This window comes from Leptosomus discolor, chromosome 1, assembly GCF_034619465.1.
Source record: "Leptosomus discolor isolate bLepDis1 chromosome 1, bLepDis1.hap2, whole genome shotgun sequence".
Classification (NCBI taxonomy): Eukaryota; Metazoa; Chordata; class Aves; order Leptosomiformes; family Leptosomidae; genus Leptosomus; species Leptosomus discolor.
Window position 1 is genome coordinate 184513718 of NC_141391.1, and position 18518 is coordinate 184532235.

An 18518-nucleotide genomic window follows, 5' to 3' on the forward strand; every position below is an offset into this window, starting at 1 on the left:
TTTGTGACAACATTAATGATTCAAACTCTTAAGAGTATGTATATTTTGAAGCAGTGGTGGGAAACCCCTAATTTACACCCTTCATTTCTAACAGCAAGCACTTCTGCATCGCCATTGCCTAGAAATTCAAAAGCAGCAGTTCAAGAAATTATTTTCTGCTGGCTTTGTAATTTTGCCAGATGCTGGACATCTACTGTTCATCCGTTGGCCCCTACACTCTTTACCATTTGAAGGGAGACAGAGGGGCCAAGTGCTGGCATATAAAGGGACATTATGCTTGCCCAGAATTTTCCCAGCCTGCAACAGTTTCCCCTCTTAATGCTATTATAAAGAACAAACACAAACCCATCGATTCACACTGGTTTATCTAATTTGAGGAAAAGTCTAATGAGTTCTGTTGTGTTTTGTTTGCAGAACAGAGTGTTCTGGCAGTCCTTGCATGGTAGAGAAGACCCGCGAGTGGACGGCGCAGTGCTGTTTACCCTGAAGAAGCAAGTGTGTGTGCTGGAAACCGCTGACCTCTCAAATGGATCGCATGGAGCTGCAAAAAGTCAACATCGAACTTGATGATCAGAGCAACAGCGGGGAAAGCCTTGAAGACAACTACACGGAGCTGGTTGATTCAGAAAAGGCTGCAATTAGGAGGTAAGCATTTAAACGGGAAGGCTGTACTGTTAAGGCTAGAGAGCAGTAATCAAAAAACTACTTTCACTAATTGTATCTGGGACTCAAAGCATTTCCTAGGTAAAATATTGAAATTAGTGTGATTGTTTAGCTAGCTTTTTCCCACAGCACCGACCCTCTCTGGTCTGTGCCTGAAGGATGGTGGGCCCCCCTTGCTGGCCGCTGCCTGGAGTGACCTCTGTAGTCTCCCAGCTCCAAGCACCTGCTTGGCAATTTCCAACCACTCCAGTCAGATCACACACGTGTAAATTAATGCACTCTCAGGGCACTGCAACCTGAGCACACTGAGAGGGCAAAAGCTTTCCAAGGCAAGGTATGGAGGACAGCAGCTCAGTGCTCCCACGGAGACAGCCCACCCTCAGGTGTCTCCAGCAGGACCTGCCGTAGCACCAGGATGGCCTGAGAAAGACATCTCAAAACCAGCCATCAGCCTCCAGCTCTCAGCTTGCTGAACCACACCACCTCCTGGCATGTACCTCCAAAAGGGCAGTTGCAAGGCACTCTGTTCCTCAGATGTGAAGTGCGTGATCGGCTTTAGCACATTGCTGGCAATAAGGAATTGTTACTTTCCAACAGCTGCAATCAGATATAATTTGAAGATTACTGGGTTTAAAACTAAGTTCTGAGGCAAAGCAAAAATCTATTAAACATGTCATTGGACATGAGAATGTTACAGGGGAAGAGAGTTTTGTTTCTGAAGGATTTTTTATTATTCATTGCAATGTCAAAAGGAAGTTTCCACTAATGACAAAAGGCACTACTTGAACATAATATGTGTCATAAGCCTTATCTAATATTTTCTTATTTTTCGTCGCATTCAGTCCATTTGTTAGTGATGATGCAGAAAGTCAGAAGTTCCTTACAAATGGATATTTGGATAAAAAGAAATTGGAAGAATATAATGAAGAATATGTAAGTTTTATTCATTTTTAAGAGTAATTACGAAGTAAATCTTATTGACCTGAATATTTTTCCAAAAGTTTCAGTAAACAAAGTTACTCTGGGTCTTGATTAGCATAATCTTGGCTTTGGAAGAGTAAACACATATTCCAACAGTTAGTGCAGCAAACCCTTTCTCTTGTATTGCAAGTAAAACTTAAAACTGTGTATTTCCTTCACAAGTAATTAGAAAAATTCCTCAGATCATACTTGAACTTCAGTAGCACCCATGTCACCTCACCCAAGATGTTCAGCCAGGGCAGGTCTACACCCATTTTTCTGACAGGAAGTTTGGTTAAAGGCAACCCTGTTGCTCCTATATCAAGGTAGGGTTAGGTCTTAGTGCACATGTGCTTGTATTGTTTGTTTCCAGCATCAGCATAAATGAATCCGCACCCAGCCTCATTGCTTTAAAGAAAGGACATTCATGTTTGGCTTTACAGTGCCGAACATTACTCACTCAGCACGCCTCCAACTCTTTAGACAGCTCCATGTGCAAATGGAATCACAGCACCGGTTCCTGGGATGTGCATGTGGTCACCTCTCTGCTCAGGATTGAACTTTATTAAAATTTTTTGTGAACTTGGTGTAAAGTCAGGCATTACTTTGTTGGTCCTGTTACAGGGTTTATCAGGACTGATCAGCTAAAACCAAAAAATATTATTTGTAGTTGCAAGCTAAGATTAAGATCCATATTGCCCCCTTTCTTTTCCACTTGGTGGGAGATGTGACTCCTTCACACACCATCCTCCCTTTCCTAGATTTTTGTCCTCTTCTACTCTCCTGTCGCCAGCCCGAGTCACACAGTGCTTCCTTCTTTTCACCCTGAGACACACTTTTAGTTCCCCAAAGAAAGAATCATGTCGTACATGGAGAAAAATTCAATAATCAGTTGGATTAATATTTAAAAAATCGTTTTAATTTTTTAAATCAATAACTGGGAGATCTGTTAGATAACAGTATGTATTTCTATAGAAGCTGGCCAACACAGGCAGTTGTAGCTACGTCACCTCTATTGCCTGTTGGGGATGTAGCCCTCCTCCCCACCAAGACAAGGGGAGAGTGGGAAGAGGCAAACACCTACCAGCACAGCTGGCTTTGGATGTAAAAGAGACTCCTTGCGGTGGCAAGCACTTGTGGGCTCAGGAACCTTGACAAAGCTCTGCCCCTAAGGATCAGGGGAGCAATATAGGGAAAACCAGAAAAGAGGATAATTAGTCTGTTATGCTCAATAAAAAAGCAAATTAATTGCCATTTTCTGTTCTTACTCCCAACAGCACAGGGGCAGAGCTTCCTTTGGAATGTCCTCGTTCAACCTCAGCAATGCCATTATGGGCAGTGGCATCTTAGGGCTCTCCTATGCAATGGCCAACACAGGAATTATCATTTTCATGTAAGTACATAGAAATAAAAACAAATTAAAAAAAAAAATAGTGAGCTGGGGCTAAAGTTTTTGTGGTTAGAGAGGTACGTTAAGCTTGTTTTGTTAGCTGAAAAGTTTTGTAAGATCATCTGTAATGAAAACATTTTAGCTGCACCGCAAGGAACCATCCACTGCTGACAAATGATTTTTTTTTATTTTAGCCCTGTTTTGTATGAGGAACACAATTGTGAATTGATACTGTGCAGTCAAAAACCAGAGGGGAAGAACAGTATACCGGTTCTAAAATAACAACAGCAGTCTTGCTGATTCAGAATGGGAATTCAACAAGGGAAATAAATCACCCATAAAGTACATATTTACATCAACCCAACTACCTAATCACTATGTAGAAATGAAAGAAACTTATTCTATATGTCTGAAATAGCAGAGTGCTTTGAATTCAAAGGCTTTCACAGATCTATTCAGATTTAATGTTGCTCACTCAAGTCTATTTGTACTCAACGTGCACAGATGAGAGCAATGGTATGTGGCTGACATACAGTATCTATACAAAATGGGTTTTGATAGACAGGAACAGATAGCCATGTGAAGTTTTTAATCTTGGCTAACCTTGTAAAATGAGACAGACTGTACCAAAAAAAAAAGTTGGTTTTCTGTTTTTAGTAACTAGTTTTAATTTTAGCTGAAGCCTTAATTTTAATCCACCGTGAGGCTGTAATAAAGCATGACAGTACTGTATGATAACAGGCCATTGTTTTACATTACTGATATCTAACAAGCCTTTAAATCAGGTTGCATGGCTATCTTTATAAAGCTTCTTTCTTCTGGAGATCATGTAACTATGACAGCAACAGTATTTGAAATGCTACATGCAGCTTCCTGTTGCTAAGAAACACCTCCTATTTTAACAGGAGAATTTTAGCTGAAAATTAATTGTAGGTGCAACACTGTCCTGAATAAGTACTTCCCTCCCAGCACCTGCACTCAAATGGTTTAGATATAGTATTTGCAGATACAAAAATGGAAGCCAGTTCAAAATTGACTGCATTAGAGTCCGAAAACTGTAGAGGTTTTTTTTTGTTGTTCCAAGCCTCACTGGGGAGGGGGGGGGGGGAAATTATGTTTGTAATGTCTCTATTTTAAGGCTCTGTTCATTCCCACAAGTGGCTAAAAAAAATCTGATATGAGGCTAATGGCATTAGCTCTGTTGGCAGTGCTAAAGCAATCCTATGGAGTCTTAAACAGCAAAAACAAAGGACATTCTCCACCACGGCTCATTTTCTTTCGTGTCCTACTTCCATACTTTCTGCATGAGAACATTCTCCCTTCTGGTAGAGGAAAGAATTTTATTTAAAAGTAAAAAACTGTGTGGGGATATTGTTACCCCCACGGCATGCATCCACTTGCTAGAGGTTCCTCTGCTTTCACAAATCATGAGTAGTAGTAGCAGAACAGGAAAATCCCATCTACTAAATGGGAACTGCTGAAAATTAATTCTAATTTAGATAATGCTGGCAGCATTGTCTAAATTTTTGTAATTTACTGTTCTCATGTTGCCCAAGTGATCTCATGCTGGAAGACGTTCTACAGGGTGAAGGCAAAAGGAGGGCTCCTAAAACTCAGAAGCTCTCAAGAAGTTCCCATTGCTTCCTACTCTACCATGGTGGAGGTTTGCAATGACACAGAGCATGTGCTGCAGCATCACTTCTGCTGCCTGGCATGCTTCAGCAAGTGCAAACAGGATGGCTTCGGTTTATCACACTTCATGTGTCGAGACAGGGAGATCATGTCTCTGAAGAGCAGCTACATAGATGCCACTGATCAAGAGGGATGCCATCTTGGCAGGGTACACTGCGACCTCAGACATGATCCCCCCTTACCACATTGCATGAGCCCTCAGCATGAGAGACGACCCTGCTCACATGAAGTTTGTAGTGTCATCTGTCTCTCTTGGAGAAAGAAACTTCAAATGAAATTGTGATGGTCTAGTGGCCGTCATCTGTCTCCTCTTAGACTGTAACTCATTTACAAACTCAGCTGTCAGTGTCTCCTGTATGTATACCAAACAACATGTTCAGTGGAGTGGAAGGTGTGGGCACAACCTCCTGTTCAGGTAAGGCACATTTGTGTTTCCTAGCTCTGCCGTGCTATCATCATGTCCCCTTCTGCACTCAACCATTGTGCAGGCTGATGACAAGACAATTATGGTAATAAGATATGCTGCCCATGGTGCTGTGCCCTGAAAATGCCATACAAAGCTAATTTTTTCACCAGCAGTTCACAAGAGGCAGATAGCTGAAATCACATAAGATGCAAATGTTGCATGGAAGCAACAGGGCAGTAATCAGAACCAATGAATTCAGGCACCAGTACCTTCAAGCAGACTAGGCTAGAAGAGTATGCTGCAAATGCTCCAAAGGCAGGTTTTCCAGTGTCATGCCACTCTTTAGCATTATGCAAGATTTCTAACGTACTTTGCAAAGCGGGCATCTCAAGCTAAATGCCACAACTTCACGATGACATTGCAGAAGTCAGGGGTGTTGGACTAGATGACCTTTCAAGGTCCCTTCCAACCCCTAACATTCTGTGATTCTGTGACCAGCCAGGAGCTGGCAGTGAAGTTGTCACAATCATGGTTTGGGGTTGGATTTTTTTTTTATAGCTCTGAGTAAGGAGTGAAATTGAAACGAGAGGTCAGTGAGCAGGTAAGAAACCAAAGACCTGACTCTTGCATAGAAATCTGTTTAAGATGTAAGATTCTCTCCTTGTGGAATAACAGAGAATTGTCACTTACCTGGACTTAAACAAGCCTTGAGGGGCTTTTGAAAAGTATAAGGTGCAACTGCACTCACAAGTAAGCTACAGTTGACACGTATCTCTGCATTCAGCACTGGGAGTCCAAAGCATAAACTTGCTGAAAACTGTTTACACACTGATCTTGATGAGGATGAGCAAGAGCACATTCAAATCAACAGAGTGTCTCTGATGTCCTGTTTGGAATTCTGATTTCTGCTTTGCCTTGCAGAGTTTTGCTGCTCAGCGTAGCAATACTGTCGCTCTACTCAGTCCACCTCTTGCTGAAGATATCAAAAGAAGGAGGTACGAGGATCAGGCTGTGACAACTAAGAGTCTCTACTGCATGCATGTATTTTACCTTGAAATCAATTCATCAAGTGTGTCCAATGCAGTGGTCCATGTTTCTGTTTTGTTTTGGGTTTTTTTTCAGGATCACTAATATATGAAAAATTGGGAGAAAAGGCATTTGGCTGGCCTGGGAAGTGTGGTGTTTTCATTTCAGTTACAATGCAGAACATTGGAGGTAAGGGGCAAAATTTTTCTTCTGATATTTTTCTACAGAACACAATTGCTGTCTCTCCTTTATCTGGCTAACTTGCATCACAGATGAGCCAGGTACAGTATACCTTGTATTGTAAAAAGGAAGGACAGAAGGAATTCATCTTGCCTTGTTTCAGCTATCTGACACGTCAGTGTCTGGTGAAAGTTAGTTGTGTGGGATTTCTCCACGACCAGTGAAGAGCCTTCAATGGTGGCTAAAATAGCTGGGTTGACTATCCTTAAGGAGTTGGATATTTCTCTTCATTGAGTACAGCTCAAACTAAACATCATCTGCTTCAACTTAGGAAAGATTAATCTGACCTAAAAGAGCACATGGTTCTGACTTTTCCATAAAAGAAAGGTTCTTCAGTAGTTCATTTTCCAGCTGAATTCTTTCCTTGAAATGACACCTGGGTTGTGATCTTTCTAAGATGTTGAGCATTTAAGAGTGATTGTTGAAAGTATTCATCTACAAAAACACTTACTGTGAAATATCTAGCAAGTAACCCCCATCCTCTCAGAACAGGAGACTGTTTACTTACCAATGTTAAGTAGTAGGGGTAGGACTACACATTCATTCAACAAAAGTTATTTCCTTTTACTACCCTGGAGGAAGACTTTTAGGAGACTGGGGAACACCATATCTGAAAGGTCAGGGGACTCTGTAATTTTTTCCAGATTTCTTAAGAAGACACAGTTGAAGTATAAACTAAATGCATCACTGGTCAATTAAATGTATGTAGATTTTTTGGTGATCTCTCTCTTGGAACTTGGTATGTTTTGCAAATCTGCTTGACAGATTATTACTGTCCTTTTAGAGGAACTTTACTATCCAGACAGAGATTGTTCACATCTCTACTACAAGACACTTTTCGATTTTGTTCAAAAAAGTTCCTATTCCATGGTCTTCCTTTCCTTCCTCAAGCCTGGATATCAAATATGGTTGAACTCAGGAAGGAAGTATGCTCCCCTGTTAGAGAGGAATAGCTGCTCCTCTAGTCCTCTTGTCTAGACTGATCCATAGGTCTCCAAAGACCTCTCTGTGACCAACATAAAATACCTAAAAAAAGCATGCCTTCTGGCAGTACATTAAATGAGATGTATAGAAGTTCACCCTTCCATCAGGAATCTTGACAACTGGTTGGGTTTTTTTATATATATGTAGTAGAGTACTGGAAGAAAGAAGCTGAAAATAGAAGGGATAAGATAGATGAAGAGATTTAGAGGTAGTAACAACTAAAGTTGTTATAGAATATGGATGGACAGTGTCCATTGAAAACACTTTTACAACAGAAAAGCAAAAGGAAAAGTTAAGAGTAAATTTCATCAGAACAGTGATTTGAACATGTTGTTAATTCAGTAATAAATGTATTATATTCTACTACTGAATGCCAGATGTCATCCAGGACTTGATCATAACAACATCAAGGGAAAATACCGTCTATTTAGTCACACTGTTACTTGAACTAAACTCATTTCTCTGTTTTAGCAAAAACATGTTTCCCAAAACAACATGTTTTTCATGCAGCATTAATGTGTTTTAAAATAAATTATTTTTGTTGGAATTACACCGTTTTCTCTGAAGGTGTTTGTTTGTTTGTTTCAGCAATGTCAAGCTACCTCTTTATTATAAAATATGAACTTCCTGAAGTGATCAGAGCATTTATGAAACTTGAGGAGAGTTCTGGGTAGGTACCTTTGCCCATCCTTAACTTCAGATGAAAATTTTCAATTTTGATGTCAATGATACTGATTATTATTTTTTTATTCTTCCTCTTTAGAGAATGGTACCTAAATGGGAATTACCTTGTCATACTTGTAACTGTTGGGGTTATTCTTCCCCTCTCCCTTCTAAAGAGCTTAGGTAAGCTTAGTGCCCCACTTAGCCTCATCTCTTATTTCTATCAATCAGGATTGTGAATTTATATGTAGCTGAACTGTTGGTTTGTTTTTTCTTGCTGCACAGGTTATCTTGGTTATACGAGTGGTTTTTCGCTGACCTGTATGGTTTTCTTTGTCAGTGTGGTAGGTGACTGTTTGGGTATTGTCTCTAAGCAAATACAGAGCCTGTAACTGTGCAATGCTGTTATATTTCTTACCATGACAATTTAATGTGAATGTTAGAATAGCACCTGCAAGTGAATCAAACCAATAAGCTTATTGCTGAACAAAGCCAGAATAAAAAAGATCAGCCTAAAAAGCGACACCTGAGAACAAAAAATAAAGCAGGACAACAGCAGAGACTGAGTTACAACAAATACTTGCAGGAGAAGCAGAAGTGCTAGCATTAGGTTTCTTGCTCCCTCCCTTTCCCTTCTCTTCTCTGTGCCTTTTTATATTTCTGCAAGTGTAATCTCCTATGGTGGTACTCTTCTGATGACATTGTCCACTCTTTTGTAGGTAATCTTCAAGAAATCCCAAATAGCCTGTCCTCTCCCCATCATGGACCACGGGGTTGAAAACTGGACCACCATCAACAACACAGTGCCAATGCACCTGGTCACGTTACCGAATGAGTCTCTCAGCTTTGGTGTGAATTTCATGATGGACAACACAGCTGGGCACTTGCCAGGTCTTGAGGAGCCAAAAGATACCTCCCCCAAAAGTGGTGTAGAATATGAAGCACACAGCGACAGTAGTGACTTGTGTCAGCCAAAATACTTTGTGTTCAACTCACGGGTAAGGCAGATTCTGTAGAATTTGTCTTTAGCCATTCATATCACAGCTAAATTGCTGCCTGCCAAAAGTCAGAGGTACAGCAGTGACCATTCTTACTAATGGGAGCTTTATTTTACAGACTGCCTATGCAATACCCATCCTGGCATTTGCATTCGTATGCCACCCTGAGGTGCTACCAATATACAGTGAACTGAAAGAGTAAGGTTCTTAAATTTTGTCCCATACTTCCAGTTAACCATAGCTACAGATCACTTTCTACATGTTCTGCCTTGATTGCTGGTGTGTAGACACCCACCTGCTAATGATTTATTGCTTTCCATAGTGAGAAGATAATGGCTTTGCTTTGACCTAATAAATATTGGTGACAGAGAACCACTGTTCAGATAGCCACAGTGATTGATATTTACTTAGGAAAAGAGGAATCTGGACAGTCCTTTGAATGATGTGAAATATACTGGGGAACTGCGTTGTACTGAAAGATAATTCTGGTTTCTAATAGTGTCTTAACGAGTTCTGTGTCTGGGTCAGCTGCTCTTACTCTTAAGGTTTCTTGGAATGCCGTTGGTTTGGGTGTCTTACACAGGTTCTTCACCCAGCCTATTTTACTCACAAAATATCGAAAATCAAATACACTTGCTTAAATCAGCACAGAATTGACAGTTGGGAAGGGCTAAGAAAATGTATTTGTTGAACAGCAATAATTACATTACAGGAGGTTGTGCTGCAAAACTCAAGGAGGCCAAGACCCATTACCTCCTATTTCAGCAGGTTTAACCTCAGAAGAAAAAAAATTCTCAGATGACTTGGGACCATGCTTCCAGGTCCTATAAGCTGAAGATTTTCTTACCAAAGGATTTCTAAAGAAAGGATTTGACCTGCAGGAAGTTCTTGAACCTGCAGAACCTATGTAGATATAAGGGTATGTTCATACAGAGCTGGCTGAAAGCTCTTGTCTATTATTACCAGGCCTGTAATTTTAGCCACACCATTTTTATTTAAAATACACCATCGGAGATTGATAGTATGTAAATGATGATATACAAAATAACGTGGCATATTTCTCTGTTGTCACTAAGTAAGCAGTAGAAATGGAGTTTCAACACACTTTTATAAGTCTGTATTGTTCTGCACAGAGCTGCAAAGCTTCAAGAGCTCTGTATAACCAACATAGTTGCTATGAACTTACTAGCCAGTGAGGAGATACCAGTAGAGATATGACTCTTCAGGATACTTGTTGTACAAATAGAGGCTTTATAAGACTGACACTGTTACTCTCTTTCTCTCTTACTTCAGTCGCTCCCGAAAGCGGATGCAGAATGTCTCAAATATCTCCATCACCGGCATGCTTATCATGTATCTTCTGGCTGCCCTCTTTGGTTACCTTACGTTCTACGGTAGGTCAAAGACCTGTTCTCCGCAGAATTTTCCCTCTCATTTTAAAGCAGGCAAGACAGTTTTATCACACTAAGCCTCAAGTATTCATGTATTTTCTGTGGGCCTGAATATAGGTGTAAACTTTATTCAAACATAACACACAGTGTGTAACCTCCTGAATAAGCAGTGGGACTTATCCAGCTGTCAGGCCACAAGTTCCTCAGCCTTGAGAGGCTCAAAGGCATCTACTAGGGGGACCAGTTGCATATCTCTTGGTTTTTTGAACTCAGACAACAACCTGCTGTAAACTTGGCTCTTGGCAAAGGACAAGAGTGATCACACTAAAAATACTCAACAGTGCTCAACAGTTTTACGTGACACTATTAAGTGCTACCCACCCTAGCTCTGACGCCACTAATTCAGCTTCACCTATGCTGAAAAACAGGTGCAAATCATTCTAGTGTAAAAAAAATATGGATGAGGTAGACTAACTGGTAAGTAAACAGAGTAGCCCCTGTATTAGCACACAATTTTATGCAAACGCCACCTCTTTTTACCTTGTTAGCTCCTCTGTTACAGCAGAGAAGTGAATGACACAGCATAATCTGCTTTCTGCCACTAGGGCAAGAGGGTTCTGTCTGAGAGCTGGGACACCTGGGTGGATGTCAAAGGGAGATGTTCCCAGTTCAGTGAGTTGTTTCCTATTTCATATCAGAGAAATTACTTTTACCTAAGGTTCCACATCCACTTAATAACTTTGAGAACGTCATTTGAGATACTGGAGTACAAAGCATCACCTCAGAGCTGTGTTACCCTCACCGTCTCTGAACGATGGACTCATATCGGTCATGGTGGAGAAATTCCTCTTTCATGCCTAGCCCATAACATGTATCAGATGACAGCAGCTGGGCCAAAGCTAATCCTATCTGGCTGCAGTGTGAAGATCCTTTTGCATGTGAAGATACTGCTTAAGTGGTTTAACTCCTTTCTGTTTCCTTTTTGTAGGAGAGGTTGAAGATGAACTACTTCATACGTACACCAGAGTGTACACCTTTGACACCCTCTTGCTGACAGTTCGCCTGGCAGTGCTCATGGCTGTAACCCTGACCGTGCCCCTTGTCCTTTTCCCCGTAAGTAACACAGCTGCTGAAGCTGAAATCAGGGCTAGCCTGTATACACTGACTGTAGTTACTCAGCACAGACAGACTTTAACATTGACAAAAAGTAAGTCTGAGTTTTTATTTGGGAGGGACTGTTTTCTCATATACAGTTTGACCAGAGCAAGGAGCTTAGGTAGTTAGGGTTGCAAATTTTGAAAGACTGAAATAAATCAGTCTTTTTAAATAAATCAGAGATAAATCAGGAACAACTGTCCTGCCTCCCTCTGGCTATCTCTGTACTATATTTGTCAGAGCAGCAGTGTAAGTGAGTACCAAAGTCTTGGGGATAAACTGAAACCTCTTACAAGATTTTCCAGTACAGACACAGGCACCAACTATACTATCCAGACTCAAGACAGACACATGCAGGACTGCCAGACCTGGCTGCCAAGGTAGAGAGGCAGAGGTCCTGTGCCCATCTTACATGCTTGAATCCATGGAAAAGGGAGGAAATGAAGTGTCAGAAAACAGAGGCGGTGAAGACTCAGCCACAGTCAGATATCTGAGCAAAGTTTGGAACTTCTAGGTGCTGTTCACAGGGAAAAACGCAATATCCACAGTAGCAGTGACAGAAAGACACAGCTAAACACACCACTTTGCAGAGAGACTGACCCTCCTCAGGGATCAATCCCCACCTGAAGAGCAGACCTCCAGGCTCCTGAACGTACAAGACTGTCCTTCGTGCCTTCCCTGAGCTGCTGCACGGCAGGGGAGAAAATATTGATCCTGGTCATTAAGTTTTGGGAGGATGGTGTGCCATTTGTATGGCACGTACAAGCCCAGCATCATGCTGCCGGTGGACTCCCAGCAATTTGCATCACACCGTAACATTTCCATCTGATGAGAGCAGTAACCCTGGGGTCCTGTTGCTCCATTGTGCTGGATACAAACATGAGCTCTGCTTAGGTGCTGTTTCCAGGCTTGCTGAAAAATACCTAAAAGCAGTGATCATCATTCAAGGATGTCAATAACAACAAAAAAAAGTTCTGGTATAAAGCACTCAAAGTGATCAGTCCATCCAGCTTACAGCACTCTGGTGCTCTGCCTGAAATAATGTATTTAAACCGGTGACTAAATGCTTAAATTAATCTTAACTACCTGATCACTTTTCATGCAAAAACAAGCTAAGGAGATTGCAAAAGCCTCTATCTGTCAGATGTATCATTTTGCTTTTTTCAGCCTTCTATATAATCATTTTTATACCTGAATAGTGTGCAAAGGTTTAGCAGTTACAGATCACAGCATTAATTGCTCTATTAAAAGAACTGCCGAGAAAATATCATGTGCTTGTAAGGCAGAATATCAAACAATTTTACATGGCCCATCAGGACAGCCAGCTCAGCAGATCTAACTACTCCAAATAAGCAGTATAGTTGTATGAACTACTTTTTTATGAACTACTACATCTGCATTTTCTTAAAGTAGTTAGAGTTTATTCTTTTAAAAAAAAAAAAAATCATTGCGTTGCTAAAAAAAAAAAAATAAATGTAGATTTACGTACCATTAGTCACTGTAAAACTTCAGTTTGATAGTTTCATTTTGAGGACTATGTCACAGCTGAGATAATGCACAAGATGGTGACAATAATTGACCAGGAATGCAGGCAGCAGTTCTTTGGTGGAAAAAAGCTGTTTTACACCAACCAAAGGGTCGGTCAAAATCTTTGCAATCTGTCTTTCTCTTCCTAATATTGGCTCACAGCAACCTGAAAAACATTAATGCAAAATTCCAGCAGTGTTTTCAAATGATGGGTTTCAAGTCTGACAGAACTCCATACATTTCTTGAATTGCCAAACTCACCCAGAAATAATTGTCTCTTATTTTAAAAGAACCAAACAGAAGTGGGGTGTGAGTTTTTTTCAGAGTAAAAACATTTTTGTTCAACTTCTAAATTTCAAATCTTTTAAGTTAATCACGGTACTACAGAGTAACACTATCTCCAGCCACTAAAGGGATTTATTCTCAACCTTTTTCCTGCTTACTATCTTTGCTGATGAAAAAGCAAAAAAAAAGTCTCTCTGTGGTGTGTGAGAAAGTCAGCAGAGCAAAAAGGATTCTCTGTAATAGCTTTTAGGATTATAACTTCCAAGTGGCATTACAAAATATGATTTTATTTTGAAAGACATATATGTATGTGTATACATATATTTAACGAAAGTAAAACAACAGCTTGCTCTTTCTGTCATAAAAGTAAATGACAGAACTCCTGTGGGACTTTCAGAGAGATCAGATTCAGGAATACAGCAATTCGTATTTCACCTGTGCATTTTTTGCCTGCTGATTAGTATTCGCAGTGGGGGTTTCTTTGGGGGTTTTTTTTGCTGATTTTAGCATCTTTCAGTTGAACAGATTTAATGTCCCTGATTTTACACCCTATTTACTTGACTTTCTTCTGCACTGCAAATATTTGAGTTTCTGCATTAAACTGTGAACAGTTCTCAAAAACCTACATCAGAGTGAGATTACATTAAGGGAATCAAAGACTGAAAACAGATTTCTTGAGTCAGAATTTCTCACAGCAAAAATAACTAGCATAGATCATTTTAAAAAGTGAAAAGCAAAGATAAATGAATTGCTGTTTTACTTTCCCTGCTGGTTTTCATCTTACAGATCCGTTCATCTATCAGTGCATTGCTGTTTCCCAAAAGGCCATTCAGCTGGATAAGACATTTCCTGATTGCAGCAGTAATTCTTGCTTTTAATAACCTGCTTGTAATTTTCGTCCCAACTATTAAAGACATCTTTGGATTTATTGGTAGGTTTTAGAAATACTTTTTGTTTACTCTGTTAATCCTTTCCACAACATATTTACATTCATGGATGCAATGACACTCTCAGTTCATGTCTTACGGTAGAGTAATATAAACACAGATAAAAGTTAAAAGGGAAATAAAAATTCCCAAATAGCTGACAGGCAAAGCTAAATACTACCCAACTTTGTTGTTACCTTGATGGGGCACAAAGAATACAATAATCCAAATATAAAAACTGGTAAGGAATTCCCATTTTGACAAAAAGGGCATCTAGTGCCCGTGGAGGAGAGGGAAATCAGCTTTGGTTTTCAAGTGTCTATAGCCTGGACAAAATGTATTGACTTCCAAACTGTGATGTTAGAAAAAGGAGAAAAGTGACGCATTTCTTTCGACATTCAGAGTTGTATCCTTACCTCTTTCTTTTGGTCAGTTTTGGCCTCTGACCAAAGAGGTTCATGAAGAGCCTCCATGCTCTGAGCTGCTTGAAGACTCAGGGATGCAGATGCCCTTGAGAGAGACACCTCCATGGGATTTCTGCCTTTTTCATGTTTTATACTCCATGTGGGCAGCCAGTTTGCTCCTCCCTGCCTTTTACACCAGGACCACTGTTCTGGGCTCTGCTGAGAGGAGAGAAGTCACTTCCAGGGCACAGGTCACTCACCCTCTTTTCGACACCTGTTTTCCAGGGTCATCATGCCCTGGGAGTGCCTGTTTGTCCTCACTTCACCAGCTCACATGCAGATGTCGGTATCACAGGCAGCCACACTGGAACAAATCCTCTAGTTAACGAGTGGCTCTTTGGGCCCCAGGCACTCAAGCAAGTGTTTGGACACCTACAGCTCTGCATGAATGCTGTCTACAGAGAATGACCTTTGTGCAGCTGGGCTTGGAAGAGCAGCTGCCTCCCTACACGGTCTTTTTTGCAGGTGCCCTGTGTTGTTTATGCATCAGAGAGCACGGTACTCAGCTCTGCTTTCTCTTCCAGGTGCCTCTTCTGCTACAATGCTGATTTTCATCCTTCCTGCTGCCTTCTACCTGCGGCTCGTTGAGAAGGAGCCCCTGAGGTCTCCCCAGAAGATCGGGGTAAGGGAGCTGGCAGCAAAGGCAGAAGGAAGGATGGGAGGGTGTGTGGATTCCATTGGTCACAAATATTCAGACCTTTGACTTGCAACATCCGGCAGTTGTTCGTAAATGGTAGTGTCTCATTCAAACTACATGTTGGGCAGTGTGATTCACTTTAGCATGGAGAGAAGGGCTTCACAAGCCAAAACCTTTAATGCTCTACTACTACTGACACACAACAGCAAGTTTTGAGGTTAATGTGTCTTAAATCACTAGAAAAAGGCCTTCGTTTAATCCAATCTAAGCTCTAGTTAACACCTGCACTTGCACACATAACAGCAAGACAGTGTATAAGGAGCTGTTGGTTCACACTAGAAGGCCAGCTGTGGATTAATAGGAAGATTTGAGGTCAAGGTTAAGAAGGAAGTAGTACTGCAAAGATAATTAAGTAATAGTGAGTTCCCCACTGAGATAGATCCATATACTTACAGGAGACGTATATGAAGGTCTATCATTTATACACAGCAGCTGTTTATACATCCTGCTGTACTGACGCAGCAGTACCTTCATCCTGAACATCAATAGCCACCTGCACATTTAACAATATCACCAAGGAGATGTCCTTTGAAAATTTAATCAAAGAGTTATTGATTAAATGTATATGCAGGTACATAATGTAAACAGATGTTGTTATATACATCTATATACATGTTCGCAAAAACACACGGAAGATGACGTTTGACCGATACATACTGCAGGTATAGAAAGAAAGGTTTGTTTTCATAAAATGTTTTCTGAGGGTGACTTTTGGAGCTGTTATTATAGAGAGACTGTGAATACTCGTTCACGTGTTTCTGTTCTTTCTTCACGTTGCTGTACGTTAGGCAGATTTAGAGTTTCACACCTTGCACAGAGATCACATACAATATTCGTCTTTGTGTTGCAAGGCAGAATATTAAGTGTGGACAGATTACAGTAAACTGAAGACCCACTAAAGCAAACGGTGACTATAAGCATCTGAATCACTTGAATATATGCAGAAATGGCTTCAGAGAAGAGATGGGCTTACCTGTTTGTCTAATAAGGATGAAAAGGATTAACTCCAAAGCTGTTCTTGATACCAGAGAAAATAATCACTAATTGAAAATTGATCAATTTTTAAAGAAAAATACTATTTCTCTGTTGTATTTTGTTGTTGTTCATAGTAACAAAGCAGGGGTTTTTCAGACCTAGTCTTGCAAAGCCTGGGTCTCCTGGACTGAAATTCACACAGACCTAACTCTGATTCACATAGGACTGTATGACATTACTTGTGCTTTAGTGACAGAGAATGACCCAAACTCAGACCCTGGGTGTTACATAAATGTGGTTCCATTAGGACAGTCTATGAACTACAGTCTGCTCAGTCATATGCTTTATTAATAAAATTCCATTTTCCAATTGCAGGCTCTAATTTTTCTCATACTTGGAGTAATCTTCATGATTGTGAGTATGACTCTTATTGTAATGGACTGGATTTACAATCCCCCAAGTTCCAGACATCACTAACCTGTGAAGACAACTGAGTGCTTTTTATACCATAAATATTTGTATTGTGTGCTCCAAAGGACACCTAAAAAGGACTGTTATTCCTAGCTAGTAACTGCAGTATTTTGAAGGCGGTTTCTGGTAAGGTCACTAGAACCAAATGGAGTCTACGTCATCCTTTTCACTAAGGATCATTATTTATGCATTAGAAACCTGAGCTTAGCCTTTCTGGCCAGGTGAAATGAAATGTGTGGTGTGGGTGCTTTCTATTTTCAAAACCAAAATAACTGTGTACATAGTCCTCAAAAATAGCTTGGTGTCACCCTTTTCAACCTCTCCCATCATGCTAATAACCACAGTTGCTAGAGCCCTGGAAAGGTAATGGCCAGAAAACCAGCTAGTGCCTTGTTTTCTATCTGAAGCTCATGGGAGCAGCTGCCCAGCTCCAAGAGAAGGGGTACAGTTTCTGTAGGGGATCTGAAAGGTGACTGCTCCCTACCAACCTCTCTGTCAGAAAGATGATGGCTTTGAAAGCCAGTGGAAAAAGCTGAGCATCAGATTTTTGCCCAAATTCATCGCCCTTGGCAGGTGACTGTTGTCATACAGAGTAAAGCTCTCCGGCACAGGCCCTGTGCTGGGGTGTGGGCTTGAAGAACCATTGAGCATTTGCGTTTTGTTGTTAAAGATGCTTGTGCTGGAAATGTCAGGCATTTCTGCTGTGGGTTTTTTTTGTTGTCTTTACTTTTTTAATTCTTGTGTGAGCTTGCATCACTGAACAAGTTGTATCCTCCATAGAAACTTGTCTTCCATTCTCATGGGAATTTAAGGAGACCACAAGGTGTGGCAAAGCACCCTATCCAGTATTGTTCAGTAGTTGTGTATTTGATAAATGTTCCGTGCAGAAATCTGCAATTTGCTATATATAAAAATATATGTATTTATGTACATAATTTTTTGTTTTCCTCTAGTTATAAAAATGTTATCCTGTGGTAAATGATTTCTGAAATTTTTTTTTATGTGTCACTCTGTTTTCATAGCCACACACTTAATATTGTTTTGAAGAAAACATATTGGATTGGTGGGTTTGTAAAAGGTTCATTTTTATTCAGCAGTGTTTGAAATATACCTGTAGCAAGGCCTAACTGTTACCTAGAAACACATTCGGCTGTTTACTACTTATGTTACAATAAATTGCAAGATGTTTTCCTCTTGAGAATTTTTAATATATGCCTCAAAGTTCTGTGTTACCATTGTACCCGACAAAGTCAGGTAACTTTCTCAGTTGCTGTACCTTAGCTTGTCTACACATATGCTAGCATTCAACAACGTCCATAATTAAGGTACGCAAAGGAAAAGACATTACTGACGATCTCAAGTGTATCGTGCTGTGCAGCTGTGCAAGACAGAAAAAAAAAAAAAAAAAGGTTAAGTTCCATGTTATATGGATGCTTAATTAACACAGTACCCTCCAGATTGTGATTTTAGCTATGCTGTAGAGTACCCACTATATACGCTCTCTGTGCACACCAGTGAAAAAATAGTCAGAGAAGTCATGTTAACTCCATAGCAGAGCGAATGAGTGGGAAGGTGCAACGGTTGGTTTTAACACACTTACACAAA

At 40.4% G+C, this 18518-nt stretch overlaps 1 protein-coding gene across 1 annotated transcript; it reads left to right on the plus strand.

Moving 5' to 3' along the window:
• The first annotated feature begins 526 nt into the window (after positions 1-526).
• Positions 527-16919, plus strand: SLC38A4 (solute carrier family 38 member 4). The gene is made up of 15 exons (XM_009955492.1): positions 527-645; positions 1506-1596; positions 2901-3016; positions 6033-6106; positions 6234-6326; positions 7950-8031; positions 8125-8207; positions 8310-8368; positions 8744-9022; positions 9141-9220; positions 10316-10416; positions 11402-11526; positions 14167-14311; positions 15295-15392; positions 16818-16919. The coding sequence occupies exons 1-15, from the start codon at positions 527-529 to the stop codon at positions 16917-16919; spliced, it is 1647 nt and encodes a 548-aa protein (XP_009953794.1).
• Positions 16920-18518: the final 1599 nt, after the last annotated feature.

Coding starts and splice junctions, on each gene's coding strand:
- SLC38A4 (XM_009955492.1), top strand. CDS start 527: ATGGATCGCATGGAGCTGCAAAAAGTCAACATCGAACTTGATGATCAG. Junction 646..1,505: donor GAAAAGGCTGCAATTAGGAG/GTAAGCATTTAA, acceptor CGTCGCATTCAG/TCCATTTGTTAGTGATGATG. Junction 8,208..8,309: donor CTCCCTTCTAAAGAGCTTAG/GTAAGCTTAGTG, acceptor CTTGCTGCACAG/GTTATCTTGGTTATACGAGT.